The sequence below is a fragment of the Bufo bufo genome, chromosome 8, assembly GCF_905171765.1.
Source record: "Bufo bufo chromosome 8, aBufBuf1.1, whole genome shotgun sequence".
Lineage (NCBI taxonomy): Eukaryota > Metazoa > Chordata > Amphibia > Anura > Bufonidae > Bufo > Bufo bufo.
In genome coordinates, this window is record NC_053396.1 from 154,826,228 (window position 1) to 154,848,484 (window position 22,257).

The following is a 22,257-nucleotide window of genomic DNA, read 5'->3' on the forward strand; positions in this document are numbered from 1 at the left end:
ATTTGACTTCAGTGGGTGAAACATTTTCCTTTATAAGTACAGTGTTAATAAGGAATTTTCAATACAAATCACTGTGCAGTACTGCTACATATATATTTAGAAGGCTCTGTGCACACTTGCCAGTTTTTCTGAGTTTCTGCCATTTTGACAGCAGGAATAGCGCTGTCTGCAACCACCATTATAAGTCTGTGTGGTCCATCAAGACTGGTCAATGGACATCTGCAAACCAGTCGGGTATAGCAGTTGTTGCTTCTGTTTAAACAGAAAGCAAGCGATTAGTGACAATGAGGGATATTTGTAACATTTTATGGCTCTTTGCTTTGCACGCAGTGAAGTACTCTAGATTGTTACGTTGATGCTGTGTATTTCTCCATTATTTGCAAAACCATTATCCAAATATTTTCAGCTCTTTAGTTATTGAGCAATATATTTGGATTATTTATTTTTAGAAAGTTAATGAAACTAAAAAGTACATACCATAAGGTAAACCTACTGCAAATACCACAATGTATCGGGAACTGAAAGAAAATGACAATTCTACAAGCAACACTTCATTCTTTTTAGTTGCAAAGACTAACTGGTCACACTTGAGAAGTCATCCAGATCTGCCCGTTTTGGCAAGATTGTTTGCAGTCTCAAATGTCGTGGAAAGAAACATTTAACGTTTAGATTTCAGCATGCTCAGTCGCTCGTTCTAACGGGAAATAAGTCACTGGGTCCGGTTTTGCTTATTCTGGTAGTCCCTTAAAAATAAAATAATAACGGGGGCATAAATAAAAGTAGGAATAGGCTAGTTAGGTTTAGCTGACATTAGCACATCGCTAATGTCCGCTAGTTTAATAGGGTAAAATCTGTTGACAGAAACCCTTTAAAAAACATTTGGCTGTATGTTCGGGGTCATTGTCCTGCTGCAGAATAAATGTACATTTCAAAGGATTTTCTGAGATTTAAATACTAATGACCTATCCTTAGGAAAGGACATCAGTATCTGTTCGGTGGGAGTCCGACACCTGGGACCCCCGCGTTTAGCTGTTTGAGAAGACCGTGGCTTTCTCCTTGCTCACCAAGCACCGCGCCGTATATTGTATAGCGGCTGTGCTTGGAATTGCATCTCAGCTCCATTCATTTCTATGGGGCTGAGCTGCTCCTAGGCCACGTGACGGATGAATGTGTTGAGACTTGGCCTAGGGCAGTGCTTCTCAAATAGTGGGGCGCTCCGTAAAGGGGGGCTCGTTCAGGGCCGGCCTTTGGGGTGTGCGGGCTGTGCGGCCGCACAGGGCGCGATAGCAACAGGGGCGCCGGGCGGCCGACAGCTCGCAGTGTAATATGCGGCAGGGAGATGAGCGCTTCATCTCCCGTCTGATCAGAGGCCAGCGCAGGCGCTGGACGCGATGTACGGAGCGGGGGCCGGGGGCCGCCTGCTTTATGAATGAAGCAGGCGGCGCAGACAAGTGACGTCACTGAGGGACGCGCCGGCCCGCCTGCCGGCGTTATACAGAAGAAATTCGGATATACGGTACTATTAGGAGTGAGGGAGGCATGTTTAATAACTTTAAACGGCGGCGGCGGGCACACGGAATCTGTGGATGGCACAGTTAAGGGGTGGGGGGTCTGTGGATGGCACTGTTATGGGCTGGGGGGCGGCACTGTGGATGGCACATATATAACAGTGCCAGCCACAGATCCCCCTGTAACAGTGCCAGCCACAGATCCCCCCCATAAGTGTCCATCATCCACAGATCCCCCCATAAGTGTCCGTCATCCACAGATCCCCCCATAAGTGTGTGTCCGATCCACATTTCTTTCTTTTTTTATTCTCTTATACGTTAATAAGGATACAGTGTTATGCAGAGGTGTACTTATAACAATTTTATAGACAAATTATACTATTTACAGTCGCGCGAAATGTTCTCTTCTTCCTAGGGGGGGCATGACAGAAAATAATTGAGAAGCTAGCTGTGAGAAGACTGCAGTGCTACTGCCTTCTCAAACTGCTGATTGGCGGGGGTCCCAGGTGTCGGACCCCCACCAGTCACATACTGATTACCTATACAAAGGACCATCAGTCTCTGAAAACACCTTAAAACTACTTCTATTTTTGAAAACATTCTTACTTTGCAGACATTTTTCCATATATTTCCATACGTATAGTTTTACAGTATTTAGATTATATTAAAGAGGACCTTTCACCGATTATTACACTATGAACTAACTATACAGACCTGTAGAGCGGCGCCCGGGGATCTCACTGCACTTACTATTATCCCCGGGCGCCGCTCCGTTCTGCCGCTATGCCCTCCGGTATCTCCGCTCACTAAGTTATAGTAGGCGGAGATTCCAGTCACTAAGTAATGGTAGGCGGAGTCTGCCCTTGTTCTGCTCTAGCGCCGGCCAATCGCAGCGCAGAGCTCACAGCCTGGGAGGTTATTTTCTCCCAGGCTGTGAGCTCTGCAATGCGATTGGCCAGCGCTACAGAAGAACAAGGGCAGACTCCGCCTACCATAACTTAGTGAACGGAGATACTGGAGGGCATAGCAGGAGAACGGCGCGGGGCCCAGGGATAATAGTAAGTGCAGTGAGATCCCCGAGCACCTCTCTACATGTCTGTATAGTTAGTTCATAGTGTAATAATCAGTGAAAGGTCCTCTTTAAATATATGTGGGATATAAAACGTGGGATTCTCCTATTCTGGTGTCCTTTCTCTCTTAAAACGATTACACAAAGATGATCCGAATTTATTTCTAAAGAATTACTGCTTTACTATAATGTAATGTAGTTTTACCAACTGTCCGGATATACGTATGTGTTAGGCTACTTTCACACTGGCGTTTTAGTTTTCCGTTTGTGAGATCAGTTTTGCCCTAATGCATTCTGAATGGAAAAGGATCCGCTCAGAATGCATCAGTTTGGCTCCGATCAGTCTCCATTCCGCTCTGGAGGCCTGACGAAACTGAGCCAAACGGATCCGTCCCGACACACAATGTAGGTCAATGGGGACGGATCCTTTTTCTCTGACACAATCTGGCACAATAGAAAACGGATCCGTCCCCACTTTCAATGGTGGTCAAGGCGGATCCATCACGGCTGTAGGACACAATTAAACACATCCTCTCACTAAATGTTTAGACTCTTGTACAGATTTATCATTGATCTGGGTTCAGTACGTCCTTGTGGACCCTGTAAGTGATGGTTTGTTATGTTTGTAAAGCATGCAGTTTTTGAAAATAATGATTTCAGATTTTTGTGGTTTTCAGGTATTTGGGAACTGGTCTTTTGGAACAATCGTCTTCACTACATTAGTGTTTACAGTCACATTAAAGGTAAGGTCATCGTTTTCTGTATATGTTGACTTATGGTGGCTTTTCCCTCAAAGACCAGTTAACATTGTGCTAAAGATTATAGGGCCGGTGCTGACTGCTTATGTCCTTGTGTGAATTTCTCATCTTTAGAGTATAGCTGGCCATACACATTTGATAGCTATCCCTCCCGATTCCCTTATACAAATATTTCTTCGGTTCAGCCAAGTGTGTGTGTATATGTTGTCAATTGGGAGAGAGAAGAAAGCTGCTGCTGGACACATCTGGTGGTTATCTTCTAAGAAAACAAAAAGATTGTGCAAAAATATTCACTTCATCCGATCTTTCTCCTCCCCCTACATCATCTGTTGGGGGAGAGTTTGGAGTTCCCCATACTCATTTGACTGTGTATATGGGGCCTTAAGTCTATTTAGGTATAGTTAACCTCTTCCCTACGGCCACCAGGTTTCTGCTGTTTTACACAACAGCCACCTGGAGGCAGTGTCTGCGATCTGCATTATCAACGTTTAACCTCTCAGATGCCATAGTCAATTGGGACTACGGCATCTGGGCCCAAACTGCTCCCCTCGTTCTCTGTGGTGCCCTCAAGGGAAAATCTCCTATAGACTGCAATGTTAAATTATTGCAATCTATGGGAGAAGCGATCTTCATGCTCTATTCCCTTAGGGGGATTTTTAAAAAGTGGGAAAAAAATGTCAAAAACATCTCTAATATATAAAAATTCAAATCGCCCCCTTTTCCTCATCATAATAATAATAAAAAACAATAAAAAAAATTCAAAAAGACCATTGGTATTGCCACATTCCAAAATGCCTGTACCATTAAAATGTAAATGTATTTATCGCGCACAGTGAATTTAGGTGGTTTTTCGGGGCTTCACCTCCCAAAAAATTTTCATAAAAAGTTATCAAAAAGTCATACACCAGCCAAGCGGTATCAGTAAAAACTTCAGATCGCCCTCACAGATGTAAATATGAAGAAGTAATACAGCATAAAACGAAACCCATAAAACTGAAGCGGAATTGCTGTCGTTTTCATTTCAAACTTATTTCGCATTTTTCCCAGCTTACCATTACGTATATTATGTAAATGTAATATTAAATGGTGCCATTTCAAAGTGCAATTTGTCCCACAAAAAGCAAGCTTTCATACAGCTATGTGAACTGAAAAATAAAAGTTATGGCTCAGAAAAATTGCTTAGTAATGAAGTGGTTAAAGAGGTTCTGCACCACCAAACGCCGTTTAGTCTGCAGGCCGCAGGTTATAAAGCAGGAGAAGCTGAGCAGATTTATGTATCATTTTGCAAAAAAAAGATTCAGCAAAACATCTAATTTATACATTTAAAAGGGTTTTCCGAGATCTTAATACTGATGAACTATCCTTGGGACCTGGACCCCCACCGATCAGCTGAGAAGGCACGGGCGCTTGCAGTAGCACCACAGCCTTCTCTCAGCTCACCAAGCACCACACCGTCCATTTGATAGGGGCTGTGTTTGGTATCGCAGCTCAGGCTTATTCACTTCAACGGGACTGAACTGCGCCTAGGCCATGGGACCGATGTGCGTGACGTCACTGTCCTAGGGAAAGCTGTGAGAAGGCCGCTGTGAGCACCAGTGCCTTCTCAAACAGCTGATTGCCAGGGGTCCACGTGTTTGACCCCCACCGATCAGATACTGATGAACTATCCAGAGGCTAGGTCATCAGTATAAAACTCTCACAAAACCCCTTTAGGCCACCTACAAACGTTGTGGAATACGCCTGGGAAAAACACAGCATTTTACAGTACCAGCAAAGTGTATGAGATTACACAAATCTCGTGTACACTTTGCGGATTATTTCTGTGCGGAAATTGATCTGCATGGCGGTTTCCAAATCCGGAACATGTCAATTATATTTGCGGTTTTAACTGCGGTTTTCACCCTTTTCAATGGAAAGGTGAGATCTGCAGCAAAACCGCATCAAATCCACACGCAATTAGGCATTGCGGATTTTAGCCCGGCTAATACGGCTATGCTGCAGAAACGCACTTAAATCCTCACGGAAATTCATGTGGATCTTATGGCAGTCCATCTGCTCCCGTGTGCGGGTAGCCTAAAATCTCTGCTCTTTCTGGGCTTATTTGTACACGGGCCATCTTATCAGTGATTGATAGCACTCCCTGTGTATACATGGTTGTCTGTCACTGATCAGGTGGTCCCTGTGTACAAAAGGACTCAGAACTGGCAGAGATTTAAATGTATAAATTGCACACCATCTCAATGGCTGGCCTAACACAGGAAATATGTGAAACAAACCTCTCCTGATCTGTGAATACCTCTCTTTTACAGCTTGCATTAGATACTCGATACTGGACGTGGATGAATCATTTGGTCATATGGGGCTCATTGGCCTTTTACGTCATCTTCTCCATATTTTGGGGAGGAATCATTTGGTAAGTATTAAACTAAATATAACACATGGAAGTTATAGTACAATTATTGGTCAAAATATAAAATGTACCCCTTCACCGCTTGCATCCATGTAGGCTTATACTAGCCATGCCAGAAGGTCAGAAGACCCCCATACACATGAGATTGTCAGCTGATCTGCGGAAATCACTGTAGGCCTCATGCACACGACCGTTTTTTGGGTCCACATCCGAGCCGCAGTTTTTGCGGCTCGGTGTGCGGACCCATTCACTTCAATAGGGCTGCAAAAGATGTTTTCCGTGGCCCCGCAAAAAAAAAAAATAGAACATGTCCTATTCTTGTCCGTTTTGCTGACAAGAATAGGCATGTCTACAATGGGCCGCCCATTCCGCAAATTGCAGAAGGCACACCGGGCAGCTTACGTTTTTTGCGGATCCACGGTTTGCGGACCGCAAAAACGGTACGGTCGTGTGCATGTAGCCTTATTCTTATGTGTGTGGGAAGTATTGTCTTTTATTTTGTCTCACATGAATTAGAACAACGCAACTTATCTGGGTCTGCTCTTACATTATCCCCTTGTTTGCATCTCTCCTAGGCCGTTCCTCAGACAGCAGAGAATGTACTTTGTGTTTTCTCACATGTTGACATCCGTCTCAGTTTGGCTTGCCATAATTCTGCTGATTTTTATCAGTCTTTATCCAGAAATATTGTTGATCGTTGTAAGAAATCTTAAGAATGCAGGTCAAAAGGTAAGACGAGCAGAATGTGACGGTGTAGCTAGTAGTTTGTTTTTCTTTTTAATTGAAAACCTATATCTATGAACAGATTATTTTAAAGTCAAATAAAGACCTATACTATTACGGACGGCCCCAAATGTAGTCTCATAGGGTACCAAGTATTCCTGGCTGTGTGGTTTGTAAGAAGTTTAAACCATTCAATCCAAGTTTATTAAGGAAAATAGTGTTGAGAAATGTTGCAAATGCCCAAGTGGTAGAGCGGGATCTGTTACAACGTTCCCTTTATGGTAAATTTAATTTAAAGAAAAGCTGTTCCATTCACCTTGCTCATTTACAGCATGGTTTCTGCTGCAGCTAAATGTTTGGAAATTTGCAGGTGATCCAATATATTGCTACATCGGGGCAGGGATATACTTAATATTCTACTTAAAAAGGACCTTTCATGGATATATATATTTTTTTATCAAGTACCTTTTACTTGCGGGGTACTCTCCGCTGATGCTGCCACCCTTGTTCTTTTTTTCAAATGCCCCTCGCATTCCCCGCTATGCCCCCATGCAGTTTTTCTCAGTGGACGTCCCCTTCTCCCGTCATCAAATGGCAGCAGAGCGCGTCAGTCAGGGAGAAAAATAATGGCTCACCTTCTCCCTGGCTGTGACGTGCTCCGCTGCGGTTGGACCGCGGCACAGCCCTGGAGAAGGAGACGTCCACTGAGAAACCCTGACGTCTCCTCCTCCCTGCACCGATGCTCAGTATTAACATACTGGGTGCAAAAACTGCAAGGGTCATGCGAGGGGTATTTGAAAAAAAGAACAAGGATGGCTGCATCAGCGGAGAGTACCCCACAAGTAAAGGTACTTAAACAAAAAAATTCCATGAAAGGTCCTCTTTAAAGTAAATTTCCACCCTTCAACACTATTTTTTATGTCCGTGTTAAAAGTTGATTCGCTTTAACAGATACATTTGCTATTGGGTGGCTGGAAGATGAAAGCTGATTTGGGGGCTGCATTGGTGAGTATACAGCCCCCTCAGAAAGGCTACGTTCACCCGACACTGGCAGTGACTGATGACATGACCGCTTTAAGAACAATGGTAGTCAATGGGGTTATTCTCATGGCAGCTTTTTTGACAACCTGTGAATAACTGGCATAAAAAAAAATAGGACATGTCCTAATTTACCCATCTTCAATGACTGACGGTCCCCATACAATTGAAGGGGACTGTTTTTAACTACCGTTTCTTAGAAAGGCATCAGAGCAAAAAACGGATTTTAAAAACGGACTATTCTGCTGTGTGACTGTAGCTATACCCTGCACATGAGGCTACTTTCACACTGGCTTTTTAGTTTCAGTTTGTGAGATCCGTTCAGGGCTCTCACAAGCGGTCCAAAACGGATCAGTTTTGCCCTTAATGCATTCTGAATGGATAAGGACCCGCTCAGTTTGGCTCCGTTTCGCCTCCATTCTGCTTTGGAGGCGGACACCAAAACGTTGCTTGCAGCGTTTTGGTGTCCGTCTGATGAAACTGAGCCATGACACAATCTGGCACAATAGAAAAATGATCCGTCCCCCATTGACTTTCATTTGTGTTCAAGATGGATCCGTCTTGGCTATGTTAAAGATAATACAAACGGATCCGTTCTGAACTGATGCAGACGGTTGTATTATCTGCACGGATGCGTTTGTGCAGATACATGACAGATCCGCACCAAACGCGAGTGTGAAAGTAGCCTTAGAGGTGGTACTTACTGCTGCCCCTACCTAGGTCATGGACTAAAGAAGCAGCTGGGCTTATTTTAGTAGACCAGGCTCCTTGACTTGTGATTGTTGCTACGTGCTTTCAGCCAGCTTGACTAACACTGTGGTTCTGTCCCTTTAAGCCACAATCTGTTTAGTATATATAGTCTCTTCATGTGTGTTCCTTGCTTTTCCCTTCTGTGTGTGTTATTTTATTGACTTTCTTACCTCTCACAATCTTGTCTTCCTTTTGCTGATCCCGCTTCTTTCCCTGTCCTGTCTCTGCCTTGGACCAGGTAACAAAACGCTTGCCTTCCTCAGGGACCTCCACTATCTTCATGCTTTCTCAAACCTCCAGTACTCACAGTTTCCCTTGGAGTGATTAAGGTGAATTTGCTTTGCACTCTGCTTTTTCCTACTTATTTACCACATTTACGTACAACATTTCAATATTTCAATATGTATATTGCATTTAAAGTCACCACGTTTTAGATTACTATGCGTATTACTAAGCTTAGACCAAGTTATCCCCTATTCACTAACTAGGGGATAGCTGTTAGATCGGTATGGGTCTGACGGCTTGGACCCCCGCGGATTACAAGAACGGGCGACCCATGGATAGAGAGCTGGTTGAGCATGCCCACAACTGCTCCATTCATCTCTATAGAAGTACCAGAGATGGTAGACGAGTGCAGGCAGTCCAGTAGACTTTCACTGGAGCAATGGTCCATATGCTCAACAGGAGTCCCCTGTTCACTTGATTCGTGGGGGTCACAGAAGTTGGACCCCACCAATCTAACAGTAGGGGGATAACTTTTTCTAACCGGAAATACCCCTTTATGGGGTTTTCTTACTGATAGTTGAGCATGCCCCCATGGTCTCTGTATTGGAGGGGAACCAAGCTGAAATGCTATAAACGTTTTTGGAGGGCATATCTATTTAGTGAATCCATCGGCTATGCATCAGTTCTCTCTCTTCTGTGGTAACCAGTGACGGTGCCCTCAATGAATTCAGTGCTTGCTTGTCCATTTTAATCTGCATTGGCTCCTTCTCATGCGTTCAGTAGAGTGATCTGTTTTCAGCTGATATGAGACACGATTTGTATACACAGACTCTTATCTTTATGAGACAGGTTGAAAATGGTGCTGGCAATGTGCATTTTGGGGAGGTCCGGACGCCCGAAGCTGAAATCTATGCCAGCTAGTTTTAACTTAAGCCTGTGATACAGGCGAGAAGATCGTCTGTGATCTAGAACCTCCATTCATTCTAGAATAACACCCAAACCCTGATCGAATACTGCTGACGCAACTTCTTCTGCACATGACCTCTCCAACCAGCAGCAGTGTCCAGCTTTAGATAAAATCTGAACTGACGTTTTTTTTTTTTTATGGGTAGAATCTAAAGATTCATTTTTACCCAATTGGTCAATTTGTTCTCTGTATGACCATTGTTAAAGGGCCTCTGTCAGCAGATTTGTAGCTATGACACTGGCTGACCTTTTACATGTGTCCTTGTTGGTCCTATGTTCATATGTGCCCGCATTGCTGAGAAATAAGACGTTTTTCATATATGCAAATGAGCTTCTAGGACCAACGGGGGCTTTGCCGTTACATATAGAGGCTCTTCAACTATTGCACCTTCTCCACTTGATTGACAGGACCAGGTGTGATGACGTTTTCACTGCCTGGTCCTGTCCTGTCTAGGTGTAATGGTAACGCCCCCGTTGCTTCTAGAGGCTCATTTGCATATATTAAAACATAATTTTTCTCAGCAATGCGGGCACATATGACCATGGGACCAACACAGATGTCTTCAGCGGCCAAGCGCACATGTAACAGGTCAGCCAGTGTCATAGGGACAAAACTGCTGACAGATGCCCTTTAAACCCTTTCATTTGGGAAATCGCTGGTGGTCCTCAGACCAGTATTATCTTCTCGCATGTATCTACGGCATATCAGAAGATACATTTGTCTGGCTTTCTCCTTTCTTTGAGCAGCTCTAATTTATAGTGCATCTGTCTAATGAAATCCACAAAGCCATTCACACGTCATAATTTATAGTCTTTATGCATGTTCACTCTTCATTTATGTGTTGTTTGTATCACTGTTTTAGAGGAAGGTGTGCACCAAAACAATTGGTTCAGAGTCTGCCCGATCGACTGTAAGACCTCTACTTATGAGAACGTTCTCAGATGAGTCTAATGTATTATAAGAGGTACAGCATCATAATCCAAATGATATAATGAAACCAATCAACTCTAATCCGCTTCAGATTGACGCTTAATTTTGGGATTGTGGTACAGCACCCGAATCACTGCGCTGATGAATAAGTGTCAGGTTTTGTTTGTCGGCATAATTGGAGGTCGTGTTCCACTTTTATAGTATGTCCACACGGGGAGTGAACGCTGCAGATCGTCACCACTACTGTACTAGTAATATGGATGACATTTTAAGAACTATTATCCACAAACTGCGGAAAAATCCACAGCACAAATTGACCCATGGTTTACAGTTCAATAGCATTTCAGTTTGTGCTGCAGATTTCACTCTTTGCCCATAGGGTAAAATCTGCGGCAATTACGCCCCACATGTTCATACCCTTATAGTATGACTATACCTGGCGGGTCTGCATCTTTGCAGTGTATCTACCAGAACTCTGCAGCAGCAAAATCCGCACCAAATGGAGAAGATTTTGTTAAATTGATTACATTTTATGCTGCTTGTGGATGAGCTTTTTTTTTTTTTAGCTCTTATCCACCTAAGGCCTCCTGCACACGACCGTAGGTGTCCCGTTGCCGTAATGCGGACCACATTTGCGGATCCGCAATACACAGGCACCGTTCCGTGTGCCTTCCGCATCACGGATGCGGACCCATTCACTTCTATGGGCCTGCAAATCTGGAGATGCGAAATGGAACCCTACGGAAGCACTACGGAATGCTTCCGCGGGGTTTCGTCCCGTACTTCTGTTCCGCAAAAAGATAGAAAATGTAGTATCTCTTTGCAGAGCGGCCGGATCGCGGACCCATTAAAGTGATTGGGTCCGCGATCCGCTGCGGCTTCCCCACAGACGGTGTTCATGAAAATGCGGGCCGCAGCACGGCCAAGGGGCGCACACGTTCGTGTGCAGGAGGTCTAACTGCTACTTTCATTCACTGAGGATTTGCCATAGGCCAGGGATGGCCAACCTGAGGCTCTCCAGCTGTTGCAAAACTACAACTCCCAGCATGCCCACACAGCCTACAGCTATTAGCCTACAGTAGGGCATGGTGGGGGTTGTAGTTTTACAACAGCAGGTTGGCCATCCCTGCCATAGGTAATTCCACCTTGGAAAATCTGCAGCTCCTGTGCCTCGTGTGGCCATACCCTTAAGCTGGAATCACATGCACCCAACAACCATGTGGAAACTGCCTCCCATTGTTTTCAATTGGAGACCATGCTTCCATGTACTCCACATCATTTTTCCAGGCCACACCAGCAAAAGATATGTCCTTTCTTGGCACGGTTTCCAAACAGACGCAGCCAGAAACCACTGCAGGGGTTCCTATGCAGATTGGCCCCATTAATTTAGGCTAAAGCAACAGCCAAATCTGCCGCATTCAAAGTTTAAAAGCTTGGGTTTCCTTCCTTCATATTTCCACTTTTTGGCAAAAAAAAATAAATAACTCCATTTATGATTCCAGCTTATGCTGTGAAAACAAAGTCTTGGCCATGTTAAAAAAATTTTTTATATATATATATAAGTGTTCCCTTCAATAGCTAGAAACATCCTGGATAAAAAAGAAAAAACTATTTTGTTGTTTGGAAACTTCCAATTATGCAAGTAAACCTAAAGCCGACTTATTCAGTCGTAAAGAAAGCAATAATTCCAAGCGTGACATATGGCTTAGCTGTGATTGTAATACTAAGCAGAGATGTAGTACCGCTTTCGGACAGTGGCAGACATCAATAACGTTGGCGTTTTCTCCTGTTCTAATTTCCACTGTTTATTGCTCTTCATGTCCCGGTGCTCGGATAACCATGAGGTATATCGATTTTTACCGATTATTTTAGGGAGTTGCATTACAAGCATTTTCATTTTTTACCTGAATCGCTCTTATGTGTGGTATGTGAGTATGGTGCTAGTGAAAGGCTGTCATGCAATTTTAAATATCTCCTAATTACCCCCCTAGGGTCCTCATCAGAATAATGGTACCTGTTATGACCTCCTGCAATGGGAGGAGCAGGAAGGCTTGGAAGTTTGCTGTTGGGATCTATGGCCTTTGTCTTTTATCAAAATACAGGAATAGACGGGCTATATACAGGATCCATGGCAGGATTAGAATACCCCGTAGGCAGAGGTCTCACTACATTTTTTCCAGCAAAGGTTTGATTTATGCAGGGAAACCCTTACTAGTCTCCCCTATAATTGACTTCCATGCAGCACTATGTTATAGAGCAGAAGAAGCTGAGTGGTTTGATATATATAATTATTATTATTTTTATTTTTTTTTGGGGGGGGGGGGGGAGCTTCAGTAAGACCGGTCATTTATGCATTTATATCTTTGCTTTTTCCACTTCCTGTGAACAGCTATTGGTACAGGAGGGAGGGATTACCAGTGACTGACAGCTCACTCTGTATGCACTCACCGGTGACCCCTCCCTCCTGTACCAATAGCTGTTCACAGGAAGTGGACAAAGCAAATGTAGAAATTAAAGGTCTTACTGAATCCTTTCTCCAAAAAATATATATCAATCCGCTCAACTTCTCCTGCTCTACAGCAAAACTCAACTCAGTGAGGCAGGGTTCACATGTGACTGATTTGCTGCAGCAGAAAAAAAAACGAACCATATTTTTATCGCTGATCTTGTTGCTGAATTGCTGCTGATTAGACGTAGATGTCATTCTTTGCATTGGAAAGGGTGAAATCCACATTATAAGCTGCGCTGCTGCAGATTTAAAATCCGTACCACAGGTTAGTTGCTGCTGACATTTTCTGCTACGTGTGAATGAGAATTCGCTGGTATTGTACAACGCTGCAGAGTTACTGCGCAAAAATCTGCAGCTAATTAGCTACGTGTAGGGATGAGCGAATGGACTTTGGATGAAACATCCGAAGTCTATTTACATAAAACTTTGTGTACAGTATTAGAATGTATTGGCTCCGATGAGTCGAAGTTATTACTGTTTCATCCGAAGTCGATTCGCTTATCCCTAGTTACATGTGAGCCCAGCCTACCAGTTGAACAGGGTGTTCTGGTCATGGTGGCAGGCAGCAGTGTTAGCAGTGAATAGCACTCTGGGGGGGGGCAAATCAGAGTGGAGGACTGAAGGTGGCACTGAGGCAAAGTGACATCAGTGATAGGACGGAGGAACTCGGAGTCTCACTAAACAGCACAAACATCTGTTAGGCCCCTTGCAGACGTGCGTGTCCAGATAAGGTCCGGAAGTGTTGCGGGTGCATTGCGGCAAACCCGCGCGAGTAGGTACCCAATTGCAGTCAGTTTTGACTGCGATTGCGTTCCGTTGTTCAGTTTTTATCGCACGGGTGCAATGTGTTTTGCACGCGCGTGATAAAAAACTGAATGTGGTACCCAGACCCGAACTTCTTCACAGAAGTTTGGGTTAGGTGTTGTGTAGATTGTATTATTTCCCCTTATAACATGGTTATAAGGGAAAATAATAGCATTCGAAATACAGAATGCATAGTACAATAGGGCTGGAGGGGTTAAAAAATTTTTTAACTCTCCTTAATCCACTTGTTCGCGCAGTCGGCATCTCTTCTGTCTTCTTCTTTGAGGAATAGGACCTTTGATGACGTCACTGCGCTCATCACATAGAAACATAGAATGTGTCGGCAGATAAGAACCATTTGGCCAATCTAGTCTGCCCAATATATCTGAATCCTATTGATAGTCTCTGGCCCTATCTTATATGAAGGATGGCCTTATGCCTATCCCATGCATGCTTAAACTCCTCCACTGTATTTGCAGCTACCACTTCTGCAGAAAGGCTATTCCATGCATCCACTACTCTCTCAGTAAAGTAATACTTCCTGATATTACTTTTAAACCTTTGCCCCTCTAATTGTTTAAAAGTCCATCTCATGATCTTTTACCATGGTGATGGATCATGTGACGGACCATGTGATGAGTGCAGTGACGTCATCAAAGGTCCTATTCCTCAAAGGAGAAGACAGAAGAGATGCCGGCTGTGCGAACAAGTGGATTAAGGTGAGTTAAAAATGTTTTCATTTTTTTTTTTAACCCCTCCAGCTCTATTGTACTATGCATTCTGTATTAAGAATGCTATTATTTTCCCATATAACCATGTTATAAGGGAAAATAATAAAGATCGGGTCCTGCGTTGCGTGAAAAATGCACAATATAGAGCATGCTGCGATTTTCATGTAACACAAAAGTGATGCGTGAAAATCACCGCTCATGTGCACAGCCCCATACAAATGAATGGGTCCGGATTCAGTGCGGGTGCAATGCGTTCACCTCACATATTGCACCCGCTCGGAAATCTCGCCCGTGTGAAAGGGGCATTAGGGTATATTCAGACGGTGCAGTAAAATCACTGTTTTTACTTTGGGTGCCACATAAAATGAACTCTGGATAGGTCATCAGTATCTGATCAGTGGGGGTCAAACACCCAGGACCCCTGCCAATTAGCTGTTTGAGAAGGCATCGGGTGTTGCCCCCCTCATCCCCCATCCCTGCTGATCAGATACTAATGACCTATGCTATGCATGGTGGATTTTTGTTTTTGAAGGGTCAGTTAGATTAAAACAATTTTTTCATAAAAAACACCATAAAATGTATAGGCAAACTAAACTCCATCACATAAAACTGCAGCCCACAAAGATAGCACATGGTAGGTCAGCAAGAAGCAGGACAGATGGATGGCCGTAACACATGGCTACAGGACCAGACTGTATTCATTTTTATGGCAAGCAAGGCTGGCTCCGAAGCTGCAGATGGACTGTCCTCCAAACTGTGTACGCCCAGCACAATTGTGATTAAATTGGAATTTTTTTTCTTAAAACTTCAGTTCACACGGTATAGTGAAGTCTAAGGGCCCTAGTACACCTGCAGATGAAGCAGGCGATTGTCAGGAAGGAATCGCCTGCTCGCTAGCGGAGGAGACCGCTGCTATTACATGCCGCAGTCTCCTCCTCAGTATGGGGACAAGCAATCGGTAATGCCATCGCTAGTCCCCATACTGAAGCATTGTTTGCCGTTAGCAGATCGAGATTACACAGCAAGATCTGCCTCCGACAAACAAGGATTTTTAAGCCTAATAAAAGACTCCAATTACCCGATGAACGAACGTTTGATCGTTCATCGGGTAATCAGCGGCAGTATTGCCAGATCATCGCTAACGAGTGTTCATACAAACACGTGTTGGCAATGATTTGCACAATCATCTTCAGGTGTAATATAAGGCCTTAAGATATATATGATTTATCTGGAAATCATCTTTAAACCACAGACCAGCTATGGCTTCCTAACAGGGTTGTCACAGTACCAGAAATTGAACTTCGATACCAATGAAAGTATCACGATACTTAATACCAAATCGACACATTGCCAAAAAAAAGTCTAAAGTCCTTTCATTGTTTAAATGTAAAATGTGATAGGGGTCACTTACTATTCACTTACTATTCATGGAGGTACTACAGTAATAACACCATGTGCCTCACATTAATGGGCTCATGCACACAAACATATTTTCTTTCTAAGTTCGTTCCAGTTTTTTTTGCAGACCGTATACGGAACCGTTAATTTCAATGGGTCTGCAAAAAAAATGGAAGGTGCTCAGTGTGCATTGCGTTTCAGTATGTCCGTATTTTTGTTCCGCAAAAAAATAGAACATGTCCTATTATTGTCCGCATTGCGGACAAGGCTAGGACTGTTCTATTAGGGGCCAGCTGTTCCGTTACGCAAAATACGGAATGCACATGTACGTCATCCGTATTTTTTGCGGACAGCAAAATACATGCGGTTGTGTGCATGAGGCCTAATAATAAGTGACCCGATCATTTATCTCACATAATGACAAGTTTGCAACCGACTGTCTGGAGGTCATATCAGCACTAGAGCATTATAAGAGGAACGGCTGATATCCTTTCACATATGATGTAATTTCTCTGGAGGGTTATATCTGTACTGGAGCGTTATAAGAGGAGCGGCTGATATCAGTCACATATGATGTAATGTCTCTGGAGGGTTATATCTGTACTGGAGCGTTATAAGAGGAGCGGCTGATATCAGTCACATATGATGTAATGTCTCTGGAGGGTTATATCTGTACTGGAGCGTTATAAGAGGAGCGGCTGATACCAGTCTCATGCTTCCGGCACTATGGGATACATCACTCCCCCACATCCCTTGTATATTGGGTAACAAGTATTGGGACTCAGAAGTAGTGAAGCTGTAGCCGGGCTTAGTAGGCTTTGGGGATCATCTCGGTCAGGAGAAGGGAGCAAAATAATTTCCAAGGCCATTAGATATACCATGGAACACAGTGAAGACAGTCATCATCAAGTGGAGAAAATATGGCACAACAGTGACATTACCAAGAACTGGACGTCCCTCCAAAATTGATGAAAAGACGAGAAGAAAACTGGTCTGGTAGGCTCCCAAGAGGCCTACAGGAATATCTGGCAAGTACTGGCTGTGGTGTACATGTGACAACAATCTCCCGTATTCTTCATATGTCTGGGCTATGGGGTAGACGAAAGTCTTTTCTTACGAAGAAAAACATCCAAGCCAGGCTACATTTTGCAAAAACACATCTGAAGTCTCCCAAAAGCATGTGGGAAAAGGTGTTATGGTCTGATTAAACCAAGGTTGAACTTTTTGGCCATAATTCCAAAAGATATGTTTGTCTGATTGGAGTCGTGAAGGAATTTATTATTCCCCTAAAGTGGGGAAAATTGGCTTCTACCTCACAGTTCTTTTTTTTTTTTTGCCTTCCTCTGGATCAACTTGCAGGATGACAGGCCGAACTGGATGGACAATTGTCTTTTTTCGGCCTTATGTACTATGTTACAATGATACTAATTATTAACAATTCCAAATACCAGTCAATATTGGCACAAAACCTTCAGGCTTCTGCTAGAAAGCTGAACATGAAGAGGAACTTCATCTTTCAGCATGACAACGACCCAAAGCATACATCCAAATCAACGAAGGAATGGCTTCACCAGAAAAAGATTAAAGTTTTGGAATGGCCCAGCCAGAGCCCAGACCTGAATCCGATTGAAAATCTGTGGGGTGATCTGAGGAGGGCTGTGCACAGGAGATGCCCTCGCAATCTGACAGATTTGGAGTGTTTTTGCAAAGAAGAGTGGGCAAATCTTGCCAAGTCAAAATGTGCCATGCTGATAGACTCATACCCAAAAAGAGTGTTGTAATAAAATCAAAAGGTGCTTCAAAGTATTAGTTTACGGCCTCATGCACACGGCCGTTGTTTGGGTCCGCATCCGAGCCGCTGTTTTGGCGGCTCGGATGCGGACCCATTCACTTCAATGGGGCCGCAAAAGATACAGACAGCACTCCGTGTGCTGTCCGCATCCGTGGCTCCGTTCCGCGGCCCCGTTAAAAAAAATATAACCTGTCCTATTCTTGTCCGCGCATTGCGGACAAGAATAGGCATTTACATTGCCGACACCGGTTCCGTTCCACAAATTGCGGAAGGCAACACGGGCGGCTTCCGTTTTTTGTGGACCGCAGAAAACGGCACGGCCGTGTGCATGAGGCCTAAGGGTGTGCACACTTATGCAACATATAATTTTATTTTTATATTTTTTTCTTCCCTCTACCTAAAAGATTTCAGTTTGTTTTTCAATTGAGTTGTACAGTTTATAGGTCACATTAAAGGTGGAAAATGTTCTAAAATGATTTATCTTTGTCTCATTTTTTTTACATCACAGAAACCTGACATTTTAACAGGGGTGTGTAGACTTTTTATAGCCACTGTATATTATGTCTCAGCAACTCGCTCTTAAAACAGGCTGGGTGTGAGCAGAAGACACAGGGCTCAATGCTGATCTTGCTTCGGCCTGATAACCTGCAGCATTGCCTCTCAGGAGACACCTCATTAGATTCAGCAAGGAGCAGAATTTTCTGCTCCCACGTGGCAATTATTCTTCCCCCTCCCTGACCCTCCCCCCACATTTTCATCAGCGATGGCGGTGGTTGGCTGCATCATGGTGGGAAAGGAGAGGCGCTCTCCATCCATGTGCCCGTTGAAGAGAACATGGCATGCACCTCGCTGTGGACGTTCTATGTTCTCTAATCGGAACTACCACTAAGTTGAGCGATAGCACCGCTTAGTATCGAAAATTGACCATCTCAGTTTAGAACCCTACCGGGCATCAAAGTATTGAAAAAGTATTGATATGTCGAAACCTGATGCAACCCTACTTCCTAAACAGATTGTCAGATTTCCTTCCCATTATGCAAACATTGTGACTTGCCCTGTTATAGTAGCCGGTACAGCGTGTCACTAGCAGTGCGTGATTTGATGCTTTGCTAATGATCTAAGAAAGTATCTAGGTGAGCTGTGACATCACAGCGTCAGTGTCCCTGTTATAATTATAGCTGTAGTTCTCTATTGAAATCTATTCTGGAAAAGACGCAGACGTGATGAGTGCGTATATTACAATTTATTGCACAATGCCCTAAGTACTGTGCCATACTTTAAAAGGGTTTTCCCGTCACATAAAGTGTTGTCATCAGGATATCCTCAGGGTAGGTCATCAGTTTGGTTCCCCACCAGTCAGTGTGGCCTCCTTGCGTCCTACCAAGCAGAGCGTGGTCCATCGTATAGAGGCTGTGCTTGGCATTGCAGCTCAGCCCCATTCACATTAAAGGGACCGAGCTGCGCCTAAGCTATGGGACCAATGAATGTGACCTCACTGGCCTAGGAAGAGACGGCGGCGCTCACGGTTGATATGCCATTAATTTATGAGATGGGAAAACTCAGTCAAAAGTTAATGGGAGCAGGCCACATTACCAGGCCCAGTCGACTATATAGATGTCACTGTTCCTGCATAAGTAATGAAGCTTTGTAGAGTATTGCTGCCCCTTTATTCTACTCATCAGAGACAGCGATCCTGGTGGGGGGACCTCCAATCATAAATGGCCAGAAAACCCCTTTTCTGGGAAAGTAAGGATTCACAAATCAAGCACTTTTGCTGAAAGGTAACATTATTAATGGGTTGTTAGAACAGAAGAGCATTCTGCAAGCTCGTTACCGTTCCTTTCCATATAAATAAGTATAAATCACACACCATGACATAAATACTAATTATTACTACTTGTGTTTTTCAGCATTTACAGGTCCAGGTGCCTATGCTGATATCCTACAAAAATGTGGAGAACGGGTGCCTCTCTCGAATAAGATTTGAAGAGTACAAACTGAACCCTTTACTGTCGTCTTTTGACGTATATCAGTGATATACATGAATACACTGTGCAAGGCCAGCAATACCACTAAGGACGAGGAGTGCTTCTCCTTTGTGATCTTTATATGTTACACACGAGATCAAAACGGGACTTAGCTTCAGCCAAGAACACAAGACCACCAGAAGATGCGAGAGGACTCCATTTTCCGATTCTTCTACTTTGGCCTTGAAGACTTGTGGATGTTCAGACAAAGCGTCTGGATGAACTACCTGCCTAACCCTCTTGGTGCATGTGCTGTACACAATAACGTCGCCTTTATGCAAAACCTTGCACATCCCTTGAGGAGATGTGTTCTGCATTTTTATATTCATGAGAACATGCATTTATAACAGCCGACTAACCGCATATTATTGCACAGGAATACTTAGCAGTTTGAGTTGTCTCCTTGTTTGGTTTCGTCATTTTCCTCCACACACTGGCAGGCTTAGTTACGGAAGGTTGTTATATTTCAGATTGCTGTTTCGGGCTTAATCCTAGCAGGTATAGCATTACTGGTGGCTTCCGGCTACACGAGTAATCACTATCCAGGATACGTCCGATACCAGTGCATCCATCTGTACTTGCATCGGGGAATGTAACATTGTGCAAACCTATTGCTTCCATCTGCAGGAATGAATGGTACCTGTAGGGGACTTATCCGTGGGCATGCAGTTAGTTTACATTCAGCCATGCGGACAAAAGTAAACTTCCCCTTTAACTTGTTAAGGGGGTTGTTTGGTAATGTGGCTTTACCTACAATGAATGATCAGGTTTCTCTGAGGCCGTACCATGCAGGACTGACAGTCTGGTCCCTGTGTAGATACAGACATCCCTACATAGGATGCATGATGGTCATTGAGACTCACAGGCACATACCCAACAACTGCATTACCTGTCAACCCCTTTAATGATATTAAAGGCTACACAAACGGGCAGCGACAGTGAGGTATGATGGTTGTAGCTGGAAAGGAACTCAAGCAGAATGTGCTTTCTACAATAGTTTTTTTCTAATAATTTTTTTATGTTTTATATTAACACCTATCTATATTGCTTTAAGTCTTAGATCGTATTTCTTCCATAACTAGTTTTTTGTTCCAGATTTCCATCTTTTTACAATTTTGCAGTAACCAAAAGCAGCGGTCTAATCAGTTTCTTTGCAATGCACTGAGGTTTGCTGCAGTTTATACAGGAGTTAAGAGACACGGTTTGTTACTGACCGTTTTGAAGAAAAATATAGACTATTTATTTAAAAAAAGGGTATATTTTTATATAGAGTGTCACAATAGAGCAGTACTAAACAGTAGTATTTATTTGACTCAATTGGCTGCGTATCGGAATGAAATATAGTCTCCTATTCCACCACGTGTTTTCACTACCAGTCGCACAATACTTGTGTTTACATGGGGTCTGTATCTTTACACTTATTTTAGTGTAATGTTTTACCCATCCAAACCATTCCAGATTTTAATACTATGTGTAATATACATGCAGGAATATGTTATATTTTTTTTTATTCAATATGGATTTTACATTTGGACTCATTTTTAGGTTTCCCTTTTTTATACGTCACAATTTCCCAGGTCTGGGGCGATGCGTCCTGTTCAGATGCTTGGTGTAAATGGGCCGTAAAGTAAATGTATTTGAAAGAGACCTTTTTCTTTTTTTTTTTTGGTGGATACGTGTATGAACTGATGTAAAAGTGATTGCAAATATCTTGTACAATGCAGTATTAGTCCTCCATTATGTTTTTTGTGATATATTTTATGTCTAGATTAGAAAGGAAAACAAAAACCAGTGATATAGGCATGTGCAGGGGCCTTCAATGATGGAGCGACATAACTACTAAGAGTCGGGCTCCCAATAGAAGACTTCATCCTCAGCTTCATGGGTGGTGGTTTTCCAGATGATTTCAGGCCCTTAAAGGTTCGGGCAAAGCCTGATCCCTTCAGCTCATGAGTAGAAATATTCAGAGTGTGATGCTGTAGATAGTGCTGATGATGTCATTGTGTCTGACAATGAAAAGCCCTTATTGTAATTCTGGCCATCCCCTTAAAGGGCGGATCTAATCTTAGAAGGAACCCCTCATTAGGCGGATAGCCTCATTAAGATTGGGAAACGGGCACAACTTCCTATCACGCCTGGACAGGCGTACAGCTTGTGTATCACCACAGATTTTTTTACTTTAATGGTGGCTGCACATGGTGCGGATTATGCACGTTTTTTTTTTTTCTGTGCGGGAAAAACTGCAGCAACAGTCCCAGTAAAGTGAAGGAGATCAGAACAGAAAATCCGCACTAAAACTGCAATAAATAGTGCAGATTAATGTGTGTGTTTTGTGCAGGTTTGATGCCTATTTCATACAGATTTTCTGCACACAAATCTGCACCATATGCAGCCGCCCTAAAGGGCTACTCCCATCGCACAAATTGATTTGGATTCCTGGGAACGCCATTCCATTCAGTTGACTGGGGTCATGCTGCAGATCAATACATAATAGATAACCGGATGAACCTCAATGGCAGGAAAACGTTGATGGGGATGTAGCACTAAGCTAGTGCTGAGACCCCTTCATTGTCAGAGTCATGGTTGTCCCAACTGCCAGTGATGGAAATGCCTAGCAA

General features: G+C 43.4%; 1 protein-coding gene across 6 annotated transcripts in view; it reads left to right on the forward strand.

Annotated features, from left to right (window-relative positions):
- Positions 1-21,411, forward strand: part of ATP11C (ATPase phospholipid transporting 11C) — a 166,853-nt gene extending 145,442 nt beyond the window's left edge. For 4 of the 6 annotated variants that reach the window (XM_040405866.1, XM_040405864.1, XM_040405863.1 and 1 more), the window contains exons 26-29: positions 3,255-3,320; positions 5,645-5,748; positions 6,321-6,474; positions 19,523-21,411. In XM_040405866.1, coding sequence (XP_040261800.1) covers positions 3,255-3,320; positions 5,645-5,748; positions 6,321-6,474; positions 19,523-19,648 — 450 coding nt within the window. In that variant the 3' untranslated portion in view covers positions 19,649-21,411. Of the gene's footprint in view, positions 1-3,254; positions 3,321-5,644; positions 5,749-6,320; positions 6,475-8,494; positions 8,639-10,310; positions 10,413-19,522 lie in introns of those variants that run through there. The other 2 variants (XM_040405867.1, XM_040405868.1) reach the window with 2 other exon arrangements.
- The last annotated feature ends 846 nt before the right edge of the window (positions 21,412-22,257 follow it).